The sequence below is a fragment of the Ovis aries genome, chromosome 23 (assembly GCF_016772045.2).
Source record: "Ovis aries strain OAR_USU_Benz2616 breed Rambouillet chromosome 23, ARS-UI_Ramb_v3.0, whole genome shotgun sequence".
Classification (NCBI taxonomy): Eukaryota; Metazoa; Chordata; class Mammalia; order Artiodactyla; family Bovidae; genus Ovis; species Ovis aries.
Window position 1 is genome coordinate 43,976,076 of NC_056076.1, and position 19,667 is coordinate 43,995,742.

Sequence of the window (19,667 nt, forward strand, 5' to 3'; positions counted from 1 at the left end):
CCGGAAGTGGCGTCATAGCGCGCGCGTGGCGTGGCGCCGCTTCCGCAAACAGAGTCGCGGATGGCTGGAAGGTAAGTGTGGGGTCGCAGGGCTGGGCTACGTCTTCTTTGTATGTAGCGGTGGCCGCCGAGGTGGAAGGGGCATTCCAACCACTGTCTGTGCCACTTCAGCGGCTGCTGATGCCCCTCTGCTTGGAGCCATCCCGGGTTCGAGAGGTCCGAGAGCCGCTTCAGGCCCGGTCGTCTGCCGGAGCGGCCGGCCGCCTGCCCTGCGTGGTGGGCCGGAACCTGAGCCGGGCCGTGCCGGGACTTCTCGGTGCGTCCTCGAGTCCGGGGACACCACCGGTGGGTCCGGCGTGGAGCTCACCTGCTTGAGCTCCAGCCCTCGGGCCGGTGAGTTCTGAAAAACCTCGGGTGTGACTGCTGCCCAGATCACCGAGATGCACGTTTGGTCGTTTATGCGCCTTCTTGTACCTGTCGACTCAGTCCTTGTCTGAGGGTTCCCGAGAGCCAACCCTCTTGTGTCGGGACCTAACTCATTACTCAGCTTGGACTCTCAGTCTTATACATCTGTTGGGTCGTTTGGAAATCTGTGTCGCTTATTCTGACCGAATTGTCTATGGAACGTTTCATTGGTGGAAATGTCACAGATAAATATAAATTAACTTTTATTCTCAATAGTGAGTTTAGATATTGCATTTCCAGAGAGAATTAATTATAGCTAGGGAAAAGTTAAATCGTTTTATTTGAAATTAAAGCCAGTTTTATTTCCTTATTAGGAAAATGATTACTAGGTTATCATTTTAAACAGCTACTTAGAAAATTACGTTTCTGGGTAATTTTTTTCCTCTTCGATTCAACTCTTGTTTTGTCACTTATTGATATCTTGTTACCTCAAACCTTGGATAGTGAAAGTTAATAGCCCTTGAAACCTTCCTGATTTAGAGTGTCTTGTTTTTACCCATTCCATTAAACAAATTTATTTCTTATTCTGTTTCTTTATATGGAACACTTAATAATTTTCAGGTTCTGAATTTGGGGAATCTCACTAATTTTCCAACTTTCGCTTTTTCTTCTCTGGTTTGGATAATACAGCCCAACATTTTAAGTCGTGTATCAGTTGTAAACTTCTTGAAGACTGACCTTCCCTGGTGGCTCAGGGGTAAAGAATTCACTTGCCAACGCAGGAGACATGAGTTCCATCCCTGATCTGGGAATATCCATCATGCCATGAAGTGGCTAAGCCCCTGTGCCACAACTATTGAGCCTGTACTCTGGAGCCAGGGAACCAAAACTACTTAGCCCCTGTGCCTCAACTACTGAAGCCTGGGCACCCTGAAGCCTACGCTCCACAACAAGAGAAGCCACTGCAATGAGAAGTGGGTACACTGCAACTAGAGAGTAGCCCCCACTCTTTCACTTTTTTGTGTGGGAAAAAAAAAAAAGCCTGGGGTTGGGGAGGGGGAAGCAACTTCTTGAGGACTAATTCACACAGTCCCTTATTGAGCTTCTCTGTAGTATTTCACTGAACTTGTTGAGTGGCTTAATAAATTCTTGTCCAGTTAATAGCTCATTTATTTTTTTACCCTCCCATTTCATCTGCAAGCCTGAGAACATTTGAAAGAGACTAAACAGAGGCCTTACAAATAGCTGAAAAAAGAAGAGAAGCGAAAAGCAAAGGAGAAAGGGAAAGATGTACCTAACTGAATACAGTGTTCCAAACAATAGTAAGGAGAGATAAGAAAACCTTTGTAAGTGAACAAAGAAATAGAGGAAGACAATAGAATAGGAAAGACTAGAGATCTCTTCAAGGAAGTTAGAGATTCCAAGAGAACACTTCATGAAAAGATGGGCACAATAAAGGACAGAAGCAGTAAGGACCTAGGAGAGGCACCTAATTAAAAAGAAGTGGCAAGAATACACAGAACTGTACAAAAAAGATGTTAATGACTCAGATAACCACAATGATGTGGTTACTGACCCAGAGCCAGACATCTTGGAGCGTGAAGTCAAGTGGGCCTTAGGGAAGCATTATTGGGGGCAAAACTAGTGGAGGTGATGGAGTTCCAGCTGAGCTCTTTAAAATCCTAAAAGCTGATGTTGTTAAAGTGTTCCACTCAATATGCCAGCAAATTTGGAACACTCAGCAGTGGCCACAGGACTGAAAAAGGTCAGTTTTCATTCCAGTCCCAAAGAATGGCAGTGTGAAAGAATATTCAAAGTACTGCTCAGTTGCTACTCACATGGTAGCAAAGTAATACTCAAAATCTTTCAAGCTAGGTTTCAACAGTATGTGAACTGAGCACTTCCAGATGTAAAAGCTGAATTGAGAAGGCAAAGGACCCAGAGATCAAATTGCCAACATCCATTGGATCATAGAAAAAAGCAAGAGAATTCCGGAAAAATACCTACTGCTGCTTTATTGAGTAGGCTAAAGCCTTTGACTGTGTGGATCGAAACAAACTGTGGAAAATTCTTAAAGAGATGGGAATGCCAGGCCACCTTACCTGGCTTCCGAGAAACCTGTATGCAGGTCAAGAAGCAACAATTAGAACCAGACATGAACAACGGACTGGTTCAAAATTGGAAAATTAGTATGTCAAGGCTGTATATTGTCACCCTAATTTAACTTCTATGTAGTGTACATCAGGGAAAATGCCAGACTAGATGACTCACAAGCTGGAATCAAGATTGCCAGGAGAAATAGCAACAACCTCAGATATGCAGATGATACCCTGCTAATGGCAGAAAGCAAAGAGGAGCTAAAGAGCCTCTTGATGAAGGTGAAAGAGGAGAATGAGAAGCTGGCTTAAAACACAACATTAAGAAAACCAAGATCCTGGCATCTGGTCCCATCATCACTTCATGGCAAATGAGGAAAAAATGGAAACAGTGACAGACTTTATTTTCTTGGGCTCCAGAATCATTGCAGATGGTGGCTGCAGATATGAAATTATAAGACACTTGCTCCTTGGAAGAAAAGCTATAACAAACCTAGACAGCATATTAAAAAGCAGAGACATCACTCTGCTGACAAAGGTCTATCTAGTCAAAGCTGTGGTTTTTCCAGTAGTCGTGTATAGATGTGAGAGTTGGGCCATAAAGAAGGCTGAGTGGCAAAGAATTGATGGTTTTGAACTGTGCTGCAGAAGACCCTGGAGAATTCCTTGGACAGCAAGGAGATCAAACCAGTCAATCCTAAAGAAAATCAACCCTGAATATTCATTAAAAGGACTGATGCTGAAGCTCTGATACTTTGACCACCTAATATGAAGAGCCCACTCACTGGAAAGACCCTGATGCTGGGAAAGATGCAGGAGGAGAAGGGGATGACAGAGAATGAGATGGTTGGATGGCATCATCTACTCAATGAACATGAGTTTGAACTGTAGAAGATGGTGAAGGACAGGGAAGCCTGTCCATGGGGTCGCATAGTTGGACACGTCTTAGTGACTGAACAGCAACAATGGTCATGGGTTTTGAAACTTCTTTCTACTCTCTTCACTCTCTACCTGATTCTGACATCCGTTGCAAACTAAGGATTTTACTAGTCCCAGGCTTTCTGTGCTCTTGGTTTTCAGTGTCGCTAGGCCAAAAGAAATACCTAACAGTTCCCTAAGTGGTTTAGTTCAAACAATTTGTGTGTCCTAACAACTTTATTTTAAAAAATAATACACAGATCGAAAGGAATACTGTTTATTTTTTCAGTTCAGTTTAGTCGCTCAGTCATGTCCGACTCTTTGCGACCCCACGAATAGCAGCACGCCAGGCCTCCCTGTCCATCACCAACTCCCGGAGATTACTCAAACTCACGTCCATCGAGTCGGTGATGCCATCGAGCCATCTCATCCTTTGTCGTCCCCTTCTCCTCCTGCCCCTAATCCCTCGTAGCATCAGAGTCTTTTCCAATGAGTCAACTCTTCATGTGAGGTAGCCAAAGTACTGAAGTTTCAGCTTTAGCATCAGTCCTTCCAGAGAACACCCAGGGCTAATCTCCTGTAGAATGGACTGGTTGGATCTCCTTGCAGTCCAAGGGACTCTCAAGAGTCTTCTCCAACACCATAGTTCAAAGGCATCACTTCCTCAGCGCTCGGCTTTCTTTATACTCCAACTCCATACATGACATACATACATACACATACATACATACATACATACATACATACATACATACACACATACATACATACATACATACATACATACATACACATCCATACATGACCACTGGAGAAACCATAGCCTTGACTAGATGGACCTTTGTTGGCAAAATAATGTCTCTACTTTTGAATATGCTATCTAGATTGGTCATAACTTTTCTTCCAAGGAGTAAGCCTCTTTTAATTTCATGGCTGCAGTCACCATCTGCAGTGATCTTGGAGCCCCCCAAAATAAAGTCTGCCACTGTTTCCCCATCTGTTTCCCATGAAGTGATGGGACCAGATGCCATGATTTTCGTTTTCTGAATGTTGAGCTTTAAGCCAACTTTTTCACTCTCCTCTTTCACTTTCATCAAGAGGCTTTTAGTTCCTCTTCACTTTCTGCCATAAAGGTGTCAGCTGCATATCTGAGGTGATTGATATTTCTCCCGGCAGTCTTGATTCCAGCCTGTGCTGCTTCCAGCTCTGCGTTTCTCATGATGTACTCTGCATATAAGTTAAATAAGCAGGCTGACAATATACAGCCTTGATGTACTCCTTTTCCTATTTGGAACCAGTCTGGTGTTCCATGTCCAGTTGTAACTGTTGCTTCCTGACCTGCATATATAGGTTTCTCAAGAGGCAGGTGAGGTGGTCTGGTATTCCCATCTCTTTCAGAATTTTCCACAGTTTATTGTGATCCACACAGTCAAAGGCTTTGGCATAGTCAGTAAAGCAAAAATAGATGTTTTTCCGGAACTCTTGTTTTTTCCATGATCCGGCGGATGTTGGCAATTTGATCTCAGGTTCCTCTGCCTTTTAGTTCTTAGTTACCACAATGCGTAGTAATGGAATGTGTACATCTGTTGAGTACTGGACTTCTCAATCCTTGAGATTAGATTTGACCCTAACTGCACTTCTTGTTTTACATTGATTTTCTGTGGTACCACCAAAGTCTTAGCTTCACAAGGTTCTGTTGTCATTTAAAGAAAAATATAGTTCAAGCTACTCAGTTAAAACTGTGCTCTACTTGATGGTGTATCTGATACCTTCCAGGTGTCAGATATCACTAAGCTTTCATTAAACTTTAAAATACCTTGCTGTGCACATATGAATTTGTTGTAGTGTCCAGCACACATTTTGGGAGCCAAGGCTGTAGAGTAAGGGTCAGGATAGAAATGGAACTGACTTCATTTACTGTGATGACTTTTGTCGGTTTTAATGTCAGTGGTGACTTTTATGGATTAGATTGTGGAAGTATTTGGGGATTATAATTAGTACTTCATTAGCACTTTTAGAAATTCATATGCAATATGTATCAGTATTGTTTTCAGTATTCTGTAATGAGTTTTTAAAAATTCTTACTTGATCACTGAAACTAAATGGCCAACTTCTGATTTAAATTGCTTTTAAAGTCTCAGCATTATGTTTACAAGTAATATCAAATTTTTACCATTCTAGTGTCAGTTCATGAAGTTTGACCATCATTTAAGTAATCAAAAATGGAAAATTCTGCAAAAGCAGAAGAACATGAAAAAATCTTTCATAAAGAAGCAAAAATATCATTAGATTCAGAAGCAGAGTCATCATTCATTATTAATGAAAATACAGCCTCTCCTGAGACTGGTCTTTCTGCAGAGGCTCCTACTTGTGGGCAAGTAAACACACCAAAAAAGAGAAAAATGGAGTTTGAGGATGATCTTGTAAAGGAAAGTTCTAGTTGTGGGGAAGACACTCCATCCAAGAAAAGAAAACTTGATGCTGAAATTGCCCCAGAGGAAAAAGGTTCTGGTGATGATGAAGGCATTTCAAGGAGAAGAAGAATAGAAACTGATAGTTTTCCAAAAGATGAACCTACTGGAGATGGCACTCAGAAAAGGAGAAAAATAGAACTTGAAGATGTTCCTGAAAAGCAAAAGGTATTTTGAATGCATTTTTAAAAATTCATAATAGACTATGTCAGATTGAAATGTGGAGCAGTTATGAAATACCTTTTTTAAAAAAACATAATTTTAATAACTTAAGGGTTCTGTGTTTTTTTTTTAAATTTTATTTATTTATTTATTTATTTTTTACTTTACAGTATTGCATTGGTTTTGCCATACATCAACATAAATCCGCCATGGATGTACACATGTTCCCAATCCTGAACCCCCCTCCCACCTCCCTCCCCATACCACCCTTCTGGGTCATCCCAGCACACCAACCCCAAGCATCCTGTATCCTGCATCGAACCTAGACTGGCGTTTCGTTTCTTATATGATATTATACATGTTTCAATGCCATTCTCCCAAATCATCCCACCCTCTCCCTCTCCCCCAGAGTCCAAAAGACTGTTCTATACATCTGTGTCTCTTTTGCTGTCTCGTATACAGGGTTATCGTTACCATCTTTCTAAATTCCATATATATGTGTTAGTATACTGTATTGGTGTTTTTCTTTCTGGCTTACTTCACTCTGTATAAATCAGCTCCAGTTTCATCCACCTCATTAGAACTGATTCAAATGTATTCTTTTTAATGGCTAAGTAATACTCCATTGTGTATATGTACCACAGCTTTCTTATCCATTCGTCTGCTGATGGACATCTAGGTTGCTTCCATGTCCTGGCTATTATAAACAGTGCTGTGATAAACATTGGTGTTCACGTGTCTCTTTCAGTTCTGGTTTCCTCGGTGTGTATGCCCAGCAGTGGGATTGCTGGGTCATAAGGCAGTTCTATTTCCAGTTTTTTAAGGAATCTCCACACTGTTCTCCATAGTGGCTGTACTAGTTTGCATTCTCACCAACAGTGTAAGAGGGTTTCCTTTTCTCCACACCTTCTCCAGCATTTATTGCTTGTAGACTTTTGGATAGCAGCCATTCTGACTGGCGTGAAATGGTACCTCATTGTGTTTTTGATTTGCATTTCTCTGATGAGTGATGTTGAGTATCTTTTGTTTGGTAGCCATCTGTATGTCTTCTTTGGAGAAATGTCTATTTAGTTCTTTGGCCCATATTTTGATTGGGTCATTTATTTTTCTGGAATTGAGCTGCAGGAGTTGCTTGTATATTTTTGAGATTAGTTGTTTGTCAGTTGCTTCATTTGCTATTATTTTCTCCCCTTCTGAAGGCTGTCTTTTAACCTGGCTTATAGTTTCCTTTGTTGTGCAGAAGCTTTTAATTTTAATTAGGTCCTATTTGTTTATTTTTGCTTTTGTTTCCAGTATTCTGGGAGGTGGGTCATAGAGGATCCTGCTATGATTTATGTCGGAGAGTGTTTTGCCTATGTTCTCCTCTAGGAGTTTTATAGTTTCTGGTCTTACATTTAGATCTTTAATCCATTTTGAGTTTATTTTTGTGTATGGTGTTAGAAAGTGTTCTAGTTTCATTCTTTTACAAGTGGTTGACCAGTTTTCCCAGCACCACTTGTTAAAGAGATTGTCTTTAATCCATTGTATATTCTTGCTTCCTTTGTCAAAGATAAGGTGTTCATAGGTGCATGGGCTTTCTATTGTGTTCCATTGATCTATATTTCTGTCTTTGAGTCAGTACCATACTGTCTTGATGACTGTGACTTTGTAGTAGAGCCTGAAGTCAGGCAGGTTGATTCCTCCAGTTCCATTCTTCTTTCTCAACATTGCTTTGGCTATTTTATTTATATATTTCCATACAAATTGTGAAATTATTTGTTCTAGCTCTGAAAAATACCGCTGGTAGCTTGATAGGGATTGCATTGAATCTATAGATTGCTTTGGATGTGGATGAACATGGTATATTTTTCCATCTATTAGTGTCCTCTTTGATTTCTTTCATCAGTGTTTTATAGTTTTCTATATATAGGTCTTTAGTTTCTTTAGGTAGATATATTCCTAAGTATTTTATTCTTGCAATGGTGAATGGAATTGTTTCCTTAATTTCTTTTTCTATTTTCTCATTATTAGTGTATAGGAATGCAAGGGATTTCTGTGTGTTGATTTTATATCCTTCAACTTTGCTATATTCATTGATTAGCTCTAGTAATTTTCTGGTGGAGTCTTTAGGGTTTTCTATGTAGAGGATCATGTCATCTGCAAACAGAGTTTTACTTCTTCTTTTCCTATTTGCATTGCTTTTATTTCTTTTTCTGCTCTGATTGCTGTGGCCAAAACTTCCAGAACTATGTTGAATTGTAGTGGTGAAAGTGGGCACCCTTGTGTTGTCCCTAACTTTAGGGGAAATGCTTTCATATCCACCATTGAGGATAATGTTTGCTGTGGGTTTGTCATATATAGCTTTTATTATGTTGAGGTATGTTCCTTCTATTCCTGCTTTCTGGAGAGTTTTTATCATAAATGGATGTTGAATTTTGTCAAAGGCTTTATCTGCATCTATTGAGATAATCATATGGCTTTTATTTTTCAATTTGTTAATATGGTGTATTACATTGATTGATTTGCGGATATTGAAGAATCCTTGCATCCCTGGGATAAAGCCCACTTGGTCATGGTGTATGATCTTTTTAATGTGTTTTTGGATTCTGATTGCTAGAATTTTGTTAAGGATTTTTGCATCTATGTTCATTGGTGATATTGGCCTGTAGTTTTCTTTTTGGTTCTGTTTTTTTTAACTTAATTTTTATTTTATAGTGAAGTATTGTTGATTTGCAATATTGTGTTAGTTTCAGGTATACAACAGCGTGATTCAGTTATACATATATCCATTTTTTTGCAGATTCTTTTCCCATATAGGTTATTGCAGAATATTGAGTAGAGTTCGCTGTATAGCAGGGAACTTGCAAGGTCCTTGTTGATTGACTATTTTATATATAGTAGTGTGTATATGTTAATCCCGAAGTCCTAATTTATCACTTTCCCCTTTGGTAACCATGTTTGTTTTCAAAATCTATAAGTTTGTGTCTGTGTTGTAAATGAGTTCAGTTGTATCATTTTTTTTAGATTCCACCTTTAAGTGATGTTATATGTTTGTCTTTCTCTGACTGATTTCCCTTAGTATAATAATCTCTAGCTCCATCCATATTACTGCAGATGGCATTATTTCAGTCTTTTTTGTGGCTGCATAATATTCCGTTGTGTACATCTTCTTTATCCATTCATCAGTAGATGTTTAGGTTGCTTCCCCATCTTTATTATTGTAAAGAGTGCTGCAGTGAACAATGGAGATCATATATCTTTCAAATTCTGTTTTTCTTCTGATACATGCCCAGGAGTGGGATTGCTGGATCATATAGGAGTTCTATTTTTATTTTTTTAAGGAACCTCCGTACTGTTCTCCATAGTGGTTGTGCCAGTTTACATTCCCACCAGCAGTGTACAGGGTTCCCTGTTCTCCACACCCTCTCAGGCATTTATATTTGTAGACTTTTTTATAATGGCCATTTTGACCTGTGTGAGGTGATACCTCATTGTAGTTTTGATTTTCATTTCTCTTTTATTTAGATAAAACTTCTGCTAATGAGATAATTTTAATCTTATTTGGAAATCTTGACTAAACACTTGAAAGGGAGTTTTTATAGTTTGCTTTTTTCTTAGTGTTTTAAAAAAGACACCAATGTAAGTTTCAAATGATTTACCTTTTTTCCTTTTTAATTAGGTGTTTATCTCTTTTTTGTGTTTGAAGCATTTGAGATTATCACTCAAAATGATTTCTACATGATACCCACTTTTACATTTCTTTCTTAATGTAATTCCTTAAACTATGTAATTTCTGCTTATTAGGGTAGTTACTTGAAGCCTGGTATTTAACGAGTATTGTAAAGCAAGGGATAGCAAATCATTTTCATCTGGGAATACTGTTTTGTGATGGGACCTGAAGTGGAATCTGCATTATGCAATGAATGAGTAAAATTCTGTTATCACTCCTCAGGAAGAAAGTGGCAGATAAGCCAGGCATTTGTCATTGGTGAATCGCAAACCTTTTTAATAGAGAGAAGCTTGTATTGTAAACATAGTTTTCAAAGTTTTACTAGCAGTGGAACCCTTTATTCCCAGGAAAATCTTCAACCTTTTACCTATTTTACATACCAGGTGAAACATTTTGGTTGAGCAGAAAGTGGGGGGAATCTGAGGCCCTTATCTGGCATTTTTGCAGAATGCTTAAGGTTTTAGAGAGTACCAATTGAAATTTGAGTTAGGTTAATAGCAAATAATAGAAATCACTGACAGCAAACGTAGACTGTTGTGTTCCCATCTCTTTGTGAATATTAGCTCATGTAATGCTCACAATAATTTTATAATTTTATTTGTTTCATGTTTAGCTTCTTAATTTTGTGCTATTCTTCTATTTTCAGAACTTGGAAGAAGGACACAGCTCAGCAGTGGCTGCTCACTACAATGAACTCCAGGAAGTTGGTTTGGAGAAGCGTAGCCAAAGTAGAATTTTTTACCTAAGAAATTTTAACAATTGGATGAAAAGTGTCCTCATTGGTATGTTTCCAGTTTTGAATTTTTGATTTCAGCTTATGTTTCCTTTTTTTCTCCCTAAGTGGTTAATCATATACAAAGTGACTAGGTTTTTAGTTAGTGTTCATTTAATCATCAAACCTTGGCTTTATAAAACCAGAGCAAAACTGAAATTAGGCCTTTGAGATAAATTCTTTTCATATTTACTAATAGCTGACTACATAAGATATCAATATTGAGTTATTTAGGTTTTCAGAGGGCAGTTTGCTTTTATATTTAGAATTAAGGTTACCTAGTGCTATTAAATAATCTGTTTTACTCTAATTGTTTTGGAGCAATCCTATATTATTGAATGAAACATTTGGGTTCCATTAAGTTAAGATGGGCAGTGGCATGATTTTTTATCTCTGGGCCTTTAATGAGTTGGTAAAGGTCATCATTTGTATTGATTGTCCATTGAACTTGTTCTTTTCTTCTGGGGAGAAATAAAGTTTACTTTGAGGATTGATGGAGAAATTCAGCTTTTTGGACATCATTTTTGTCTATGAAAACTCATTTTTGAATTTAAAATGGAAGTCAGTGGAGGAAATTTAATTCTGAAAATATTTATTGCTTTCTGTATCAAATATATTAGTCAGCCACTTACCTGAGATTAGAGAATTTATAAAAGCCAGTAAATGTTGAAGTTTTTCACAAAAAGTTTTTTTAGTTTTGGTTTCTGTTGTTTTTTCAAAAGCCAGCCTCAGAAAAAGTGAGAATGCTTTCATAGTTAAACTAAAAAGAGTAATGTGCCATTTATGACTACTTTCTATCGTTTTGAGAATATTTTAGTAATTTTAAAAAATAAATTATCCATCCTGAAAAGTGTTAGGAAGGGGAACAAGACTCATTTCAGATGCATTTTAATATTTTTCTTTCTCACTTTTGTTTTTAATATTTATGTTTTATTGCAAAAATAAGGCTTATTTGACTCTGCTACTTGTCATCTAGGATAAATGAATAAACTCTTTAAGAAAAGCTTTTTTTTAGGGTTACTATTATGGCGTTTTAAAATCTATACTCATAAAGTAATCTTTGGACCCTATTGCTAATTTCTCAATTTTTTTTTCTTCCTTTGTTCATCATCCTTAGTAATGTAGATGACTTATTATTGAGTATTTTTCCTTAGTCACTTATTCAGGTATTTATTCATTGAATAAATATTTTTAAGTTCAGTTGTATTTTTCACATTGTTAGTTGTATTATTTTTATAAACAGGGAAATAGGTAGCTTTTATTATAAAAACACTATGTCGGGCAAAAATGTATCTCTCAGCATATTCCTGATGGTGGTTTCTCCTTCAGCTGTTCCAGCAGCTCTCTTTAACGGGTGCTTTGCTGTCTGCACCTGTCTTTCTGGTCTTGCTGTAATTGATGTGCTCTGTGCCAGATCTTTGCTATCTCTTTTTTTGTCTTCTCAACACCCATTCTTTGCCATTCATTTTCTCTTCCTTGCTGTTTATAGCTAGTGATAGTTGAGTGTGATGCTTGAATGTGATAAAGGTAACTTGAATAATGTTTCAAGAAGATTTCCCCTCTCATTAATCTTATTTTGTGGAAATAAAGAAGTTTTATGATTCTTGCTGGTTTTTACTCTTGACATATTACATATTATGCTGGTTTTTTTAAGATTCATAGTAGAAAGTTAAATATTGAACACTTGTACATCTGTTGAAATCAGTTAAAAATCCTATGGACGGTGAAAGCAGAAGTATTTATACAGAATATTCTAGCAGTCAAAATACTACATAGGAAATAAAAAGCATTAAGCTCAGAATGATAAAGATAGACTAGATCTAGGATTCAGTATTTTATCCAGTGTTAGAATTGCTGAATAGTTCATTGTCTAAGAATATTCATATGCCTTTAACCTATATTTGAACCATTTGGCTATTGATATGGGGACCTACTAATATCATCCATTGATTATTAATGTGATTTGGTAGATTGAGATAAAAGATTCCATTTTTATTTCAGAGTTTTAAGAATTCTGATGACAGTAAAGAGGTTTATATAGTTTTTTGACTAGTTATTGTGTTTCTTTTAGAGGTAAGCCTGGCTCTTTTATCAAAGTCAAGCTCTTATGATCCCATAATTATTTTCATCTTATTAAATGTATAAGAAGCCAAACACTTAGCTTTGGAAAGAGAACTACAGCAATTTATGAATTAATTTTTCTCTTATCAAGAATAAGTGTTGGATATTCTTGTATTAATTAGAATTTAAAATGTTTGCTATTGACCTGCCAAGATCATGCAGCTTTTCTATACTGTTTAACTTCTGTTTAATCAAATGAGAGAGACAAATGTTTGCTATATAATGTTGAATCAAATTCTGAAAATAACCTTCAAAAACCTGTCTTAGTTTCTAAGATACCAGAGATATATTCTTTCTTCTTTAATGCTGAAGAAGAGTCAAGTTAATTAACTCTTAGTCAAATTTGAAATATTTCCCAAAAGTTATGAATTTAATTACATAAATGAATGTGTTTATATTACACGTCATGTAGAAGTTAGTAGATTATTAAGGGTAGCAGTTTATACTTCAGTAAAAATGGAGAAGAACATTTATTATAACTTATTTCTCTCTTTTAGGGGAATTTTTAGAAAAAGTGAGACAGAGAAAGAAACGTAATATCACTGTTTTGGACCTAGGATGTGGTAAAGGTGGAGATTTGCTCAAGTGGAAAAAAGGAAGAATTGACAAGCTAGTTTGTACTGGTAAGAGAGATAATGACATGGGAAGGAATGCATTGTGGTCAGCCAGGTAAATGGAAATAAGAAAGATATTTTATGGGCATAACACTGAAATACCATACCACAAGATGTGGTATGCTCATGTGGAGCTGCTCATGAGACAGGTATTTTTTAAATGAGGAATGAGAATTCACTCATGGTGTTAAGACCACAGATGATTGAAGTCATGGTGGACTCCATGTTTGAAGCACAAACTTGGAAAGTCTTTCACTGGTCACAGATAGGACAGTTTCATAAATTAAAAAAAAAAACAAACAGTAATTATAGTGGATTAAAAAACATGGAATAAGGGGAAAATCTCATTGTTCAGACTTGGAGGGAGCAAGGAAACTTATTCATTATTCTGAACTGTATAAACAAAGGTAGAGGGTATTTATCTTTTTTAACCCTATATGAACCATATTTCAGCATAAACAAATGGTTTAAAAGACAAATTTCTGTTTATTGAAAAATGATGAATAAATTTTTCCACCCTTGATGAAATAATGGCTCTAGCTGTAGTCGTTAAAAGATGCTGAAGCTATTAGGAGAAAAGTTGAAAGGAACTTAACTGGATTAATCAAGCACCTGAACCTCCCAGTCAGTCTTAACCCAGAAAAGGGGCAGGCAGACAACATGTTCCTTCCTGTCTGAGGAGTCATGGAAGCGCACAGCACTGCCTGTGGAGTCATGTTGCCTAAATTGGCACTTCTCACAGTTTCTGGTTTATGAACTCAGTTCAGTTCAGTTCAGTCGCTCAGTCGTGTCCGACTCTATGCAGATGACAGTATCCTTATGGCAGAAAGTGAAGAGGAATTAAAAGCCTCTTGATGAAAGTGAAAGAGGAGAGTGGAAAAGTTGGCTTAAAGCTCAACATTCAGAAAACGAAGATCATGGCACCTGGTCCCATCACTTCATGGCAAATAGATGGGGAAATAGTGGAAACAGTGGCAAACTTTATTTTGGGGGGCTGCAAAATCACTGAAGATGGTGATTGCAACCATGAAATTAAAAGACACTTACTCCTTGGAAGAAAAGTTATGACCAACCTAGATAGCATGTTGAAAAGCAGAGACATTTCTTTGCCAACAAAGGTCCATCTAGTCAAGGCTATGGTTTTTCCAGTGGTCATGTATGGATGTGAGAGTTGGACTGTGAAGAAAGCTGAGTGCTGAAGAATTGATGCTTTTGAACTGTGGTGTTGGAGAAGACTCTTGAGAGTCCCTTGGACTGCAAGGAGATCCACCCAGTCCATTCTAAAGCAGATCAGTCCTGGTGTTCTTTGGAAGGAGTGATGCTAAAGCTGAAACTCCAATACTTTGGCCACCTGATGCGAAGAGTTGACTCATTGGAAAATACTCTGATGCTGGGAAGGATTGGGGGCAGGAGAAGGGGACGACAGAGGATGAGATGGCTGGATGGCATCACCGATTTGATGGACATGAGTCTGTGTGAACTCCGGGAGTTGGTGATGGACAGGGAGGCCTGGCGTGCTGCAATTCATGGGTCAGTACACTCTTAAAAATGATGAAGGACCCTGAAAAGCTTTTGTGTATGTAGTTATATCTATTGATTGTGGAAATTAAAACCGAATATTTTAAAAATAGCTTTAATTTTTTACAAGTAAAATTTAGTGAGAAGACTAGTATTTTAAAAGTATTTCTGCAAATTCTTTTAAAGTCTGTAATAATAAAAGACAGCTGAATTTGCACCTCTGTGTCTGCATCAGTATGTTGTAATGTGTTATTTGATGAGCAGTGAAATGGAATTATTTGATGTGAAACTCCATTAAATCTGTCTTGCACCTTGCCCTGTAAGATTTTGTTCACTAAAATTATGCAAATCTTCTAAACATGGGCATCGAGAAATCACATTGGTTTAATATCACCATAATCAGAAAACTCTTTAGTATTGGGACAATGCCCAGCCCATTGTGATAGAAACAGTTTTTTCAGAGTTGTAGTTTTCACTTGAAAGCTCAGGTTTATCATTGGTAACAAATAGCATTTGTAGTTTTCACTTTTTTCATTTTGAAGAAAAGGTCTGCCAGATTACCAGGTCTGAATAACCAGTTTGTCTGTTGTTCTTCAAGTGAAAACAATTTCCCTATTAAAAAATTGGCCAGTACAGCTCACAAACAGTCACACCAGTCCTGTTCAGATAGACTTTGTTATGTAGCAGAAATGTTTTAAAGATTTTATAAAATTAATGTTTACTGCTTTATCAAGGACATTCCTAAATGAAATTGGCTTCCCCCCTTCCCCTTTTCTTCTTTCTGAGCTGGTTTATAGCAGTGAAAAATAGATCAAGAATTACCAGTATCACTGGTGCTCCTACCTGATATTCATGACACAGTATCAACTGTTATTTCTTTGTGTTAGTCATTCAGTCATGTCTGACTCTGCAGCTCCATGGATTGTAGCCCATCAGGCCCCTCTGTTCATGGAATTCTCCAGACAAGAATATGGGAGTGAGTAGCTATTCTCTTCTCCAGGGGATCTTCCTGACCCAGGGATTGAACCTGGGTCTCCTGCATTGCTGCCAGATTCTTTACCACTGAGCCACCAGGCAAGTCCTTAGACTGCAAGTAGATCAAACCAGTGAATCCTAAAGGAAATCAACCCTGAATATTCACTGAAGGACTGATGCTGAAGCTGAAGCTCCAACACTTTGGCCACCTGATGCAAAGAGCTGACTCATTGGAAAAGACCCTGATGCTGGGAAAGATTGAGGGCAAGAGGAGAAGGGGGCGACAGAGGATGAGATGGTTGGGTGGCATCATCGACTTGATGGACATGAGTTTGAGTAAACTCTGGGAGTTGGCGATGGACAGGGAAGCCTGGTGTGCTGCAGTCCATGGGATTGCAAAAAGTCAGACACGACTGAGCGACTGAACAACAACATCCACTGCTGCTTCTGTACCTGTAGTGCAAGTCTCAACACTGGGAAAAAATAGATAACATTTTAAGAAAATATAAAGAGCTGAGTGTACAGAGTTAGGTTTTATAATTCAAATTGGAATCTAAACTTTCTGCTTTAAACTTTGAATAAGCATTTAAAAATCACGATAGAACTTCTCTGTTGTCAGCACTTATTGAGAAAGTGTTTAATTCATTCCGAAAAATATTGGTCATTTGCATTGGTACAGAAGACTTTATTCTCCCTTGTTTTGAAGGAAATAGAACCTTTTTGCTTTTCTAAGGCTAGATTCCTTGCCAGAGTTCAACAGTTGAGATGCAATCTAGATTGTGCCATTTTTGTGTTTCTGATGTGACTCTGTGGGCCTCTGCTGACGTCACTGATGCCTCTTCCCCTTCCAGATATCGCTGATGTTTCTGTCAGACAGTGTCAGCAGCGGTATGAGGACATGAAAAACCGTTGTCGTGATAATGAGTATATTTTCAGTGCAGAATTTATAACTGCTGATTGTTCAAAGGTATGTGGTGTTTTTAGAAGTATGTATTTATATTTTTAGTTTGAATAAGTGATTTGTTTTAAAAATCAGCTCATTTTTAAAAAATGTGCTTTGAAACATTAAAAATCTTAGGACATGGCATTTTTAATTTCAGCTAGAAGTTCCATTAATGATACATTTCCTTAAATGACCTGCCGAATACTAGTGGGTTTTAGCTTTTAATACTTCTACTTTGGAAATAGTTTGTTGCTTTTCTGTTTGGACACTTTTTTCTAGTATTTTTAAATAGATCTGCACTTAGGTTTTGTTTACCTTGTAATTTGTTTGACCGGCTTCCCAACATGTCACAGTCTGGTGACACCTGTTTCCAAATCTCTTTGACAGCTGAAGTTCAAGACTACAGAGGCACTTGAAATGCTGAAAATCTCCCCCTGGAACTTTATCTCTCTTTTCTGACTTGTTAGCTCGTTAAATTATTGTAGATACCTTTAACTACACATTTTGTTTGCAGTTGTGAAGGTGGAAAGAAGTGGTAGTATACTGCTAGAAAGTTAGAAACCTTTAAAAAACATTTTGCATTTTTCAAAATTTCCCAGGGAGTTCTCTGGCAGTCTGGTGATTAGAATTTGGCACTTTCACCTCTGTACCCCAGGTTCAATCTCTGATTGGGGAATTAAGAGCCTATTAGCTGCATAGCACAGCCTAAAAAATAAAAAAATGTCTCAAAGGCCGGTTTTGTGTTTTTCATAAACCCAAGTATATAGGTCAACATCATTTTACTTTAATTTTCCAGTAAAGCCAATTAAAGAATCAATTCCTTTAAATGTCATATGTTTGATGTATTTTTAATATGATTCCCGAATCTCTAGTTTTAAAAATTACTGTGAAAGTGGGAATGAAATTATATTGAACCAGAAAAGAGAGAACATTTTTATTATGATCCTTAAGATACATAATGATAGAGGATAGGTTGGTTGGAGGGCATGTCAACTTTTATTTTAAGGATCCTAATATTAGAAATTAACTAATTATGTTGCAGCCAATTTCAAAATCTTGACCCATTATAATTTGTTTCAGGAACTCCTAATTGATAAGTTTCGTGACCAAGAAATGTGCTTTGACATCTGCAGTTGTCAGTTTGTCTGCCATTACTCATTTGAGTCCTATGAGCAAGCTGACGTCATGCTCAGAAATGCATGTGAGAGACTGAGCCCTGGAGGCTATTTTATTGGTACCACTCCCAATAGCTTTGAATTGATGTAAGTACTTTCATATATTGTGGTTTATAAAACATTCAAAATTAAGCTTATTTTAGAACAGCAGATATTTATCAGAAATAGAGTTTATAGAAGGGTTGAGCGCTTTGATAATGTATTTGTGTAGATAATCTAGTTTTAAGTTGAAAAGTCAGACTTACAGATGAACCTTTAAAACATCTTTGTGTTTTAGTTGGGGACTGATGTTGCATTCAGCCAAAAAGCCAGAGGTGGTATTGCTAGATAAACTCCAGATCAGATGAGACTTAACCAGCTGTCATGATAATGGAGCCTATTTCTAGCATAATTTTGTTAGTGAGATTGTTAATGATATTTTAGCATATTGCTTCTTAAAAGTAGCTCAGACCCACTTCACAGCTATCAGTTGCATCATGTGTGTTCCCCCCCCATATTTAATCTGATTAAAATAAATTTGACTTAATAATAGACTTGATTTTGGGGGGGTGTATAACCTACAGAAGACGCCTTGAAGCTTCAGAAACAGAATCATTTGGAAATGAAATCTATACTGTGAAATTTCAGAAGAAAGGAGATTATCCTTTATTTGGCTGCAAATATGACTTCAACTTGGAAGGTGTTGTGGATGTTCCTGAATTCTTGGTCTACTTTCCATTATTAAATGAGTAAGAATGTCATTAATCTGTTACTGTTCTCTTTTGGGGGCTTCCCAGGTGGGTCTAGTGGTAAAGAACTCATCTGCCAGTGCAGGAGACATTAAAGATAAGGGTTTGATTGCTGGGTCAGGAAGATCCCCTGGAGGAGGGCATGGTAACCCACTCCAGTGTTCTTGCTTGGAGAATCCCATGGACAGAGGACCCTGGCAGACTACGGTCCATAGGGTCTCAAAGAGTCAGACAGGACTGAAGAGACTTAGCACATAGCACATTGTCTTTTTGCATAAGAATGAAGGTAAAGGGGGGAAAATCAGTATTTCTATTTGTCTCTCATTTTAAGTGGGATCTTAAGAAGTATAGCCTGAATAATGACAAAACTAAGACTCAACGGTTGGTGCCATAGGTCACTTACAGCCTTACTCATTTAGTTTCTTTTATCCCTGAAATTATTTTATCCTGTAAGCAAGAAAAGGGAGCCTGTTGCCTACAACTTGTGGCATGAAATAACTGACAACTAGAAATAGCAAAGATTTGTTTTTAAGTAACTACTGGTACTTGGGTAACTAAAATTAGTTCTCCCAAAGTAGGGATCCTCCTTTTGACTGGAATAGGTATATTAAAAGTTTTATATTTCACTATAGCTTATGAAATTGTGACTCATGGCAGTGGTGATAGTAAAATCCTGATTCAGGAATGTATTCATGAACCTGAATTATTAGGAGTCCTGGCAAACCATAACCCCAGGGAAAGCTGAGGTTTCAGGCTTTATCAGGTAGGGCTCCAAGGCCTAATGAGACACCTTGGTCTTCGGGGTTTCCCTGAAAGGAAGTGTGGAAGAGTCAAGTTAAATGTGGGTCATGTCACAGCTGACCAAAGTGTATTTCCTTCTTTTTATTTTTTATTCTTTTTAAAACAAAGCCTTCATTAACTGAGGAAAAGGTCGAGCTTTATTTTTTTACTTATTTTTAGATGGTGATTATTTATTTGAATTGTGTCTCAGTCAGCTTGTAAATTTATGGATGTAGGATTTTCAGGAGTTCTACAGTGTATAAAACTTTTATAGAAAATAA

At 37.4% G+C, this 19,667-nt stretch overlaps 1 protein-coding gene across 7 annotated transcripts in view; it reads left to right on the forward strand.

Moving 5' to 3' along the window:
- Positions 1-11: 11 nt before the first annotated feature.
- Positions 12-19,667, forward strand: part of RNMT (RNA guanine-7 methyltransferase) — a 33,784-nt gene continuing 14,128 nt past the window's right edge. For 3 of the 7 annotated variants that reach the window (XM_060405476.1, XM_004020516.6, XM_060405477.1), the window contains exons 1-7: positions 12-71; positions 5,600-6,057; positions 10,407-10,542; positions 13,151-13,276; positions 16,612-16,727; positions 17,784-17,965; positions 18,442-18,606. In XM_060405476.1, coding sequence (XP_060261459.1) covers positions 5,641-6,057; positions 10,407-10,542; positions 13,151-13,276; positions 16,612-16,727; positions 17,784-17,965; positions 18,442-18,606 — 1,142 coding nt within the window. In that variant the 5' untranslated portion in view covers positions 12-71; positions 5,600-5,640. Of the gene's footprint in view, positions 72-1,094; positions 1,379-5,599; positions 6,058-10,406; positions 10,543-13,150; positions 13,277-16,611; positions 16,728-17,783; positions 17,966-18,441; positions 18,607-19,667 lie in introns of all 7 variants that reach the window. The other 4 variants (XM_060405480.1, XM_060405481.1, XM_060405479.1 and 1 more) reach the window with 3 other exon arrangements.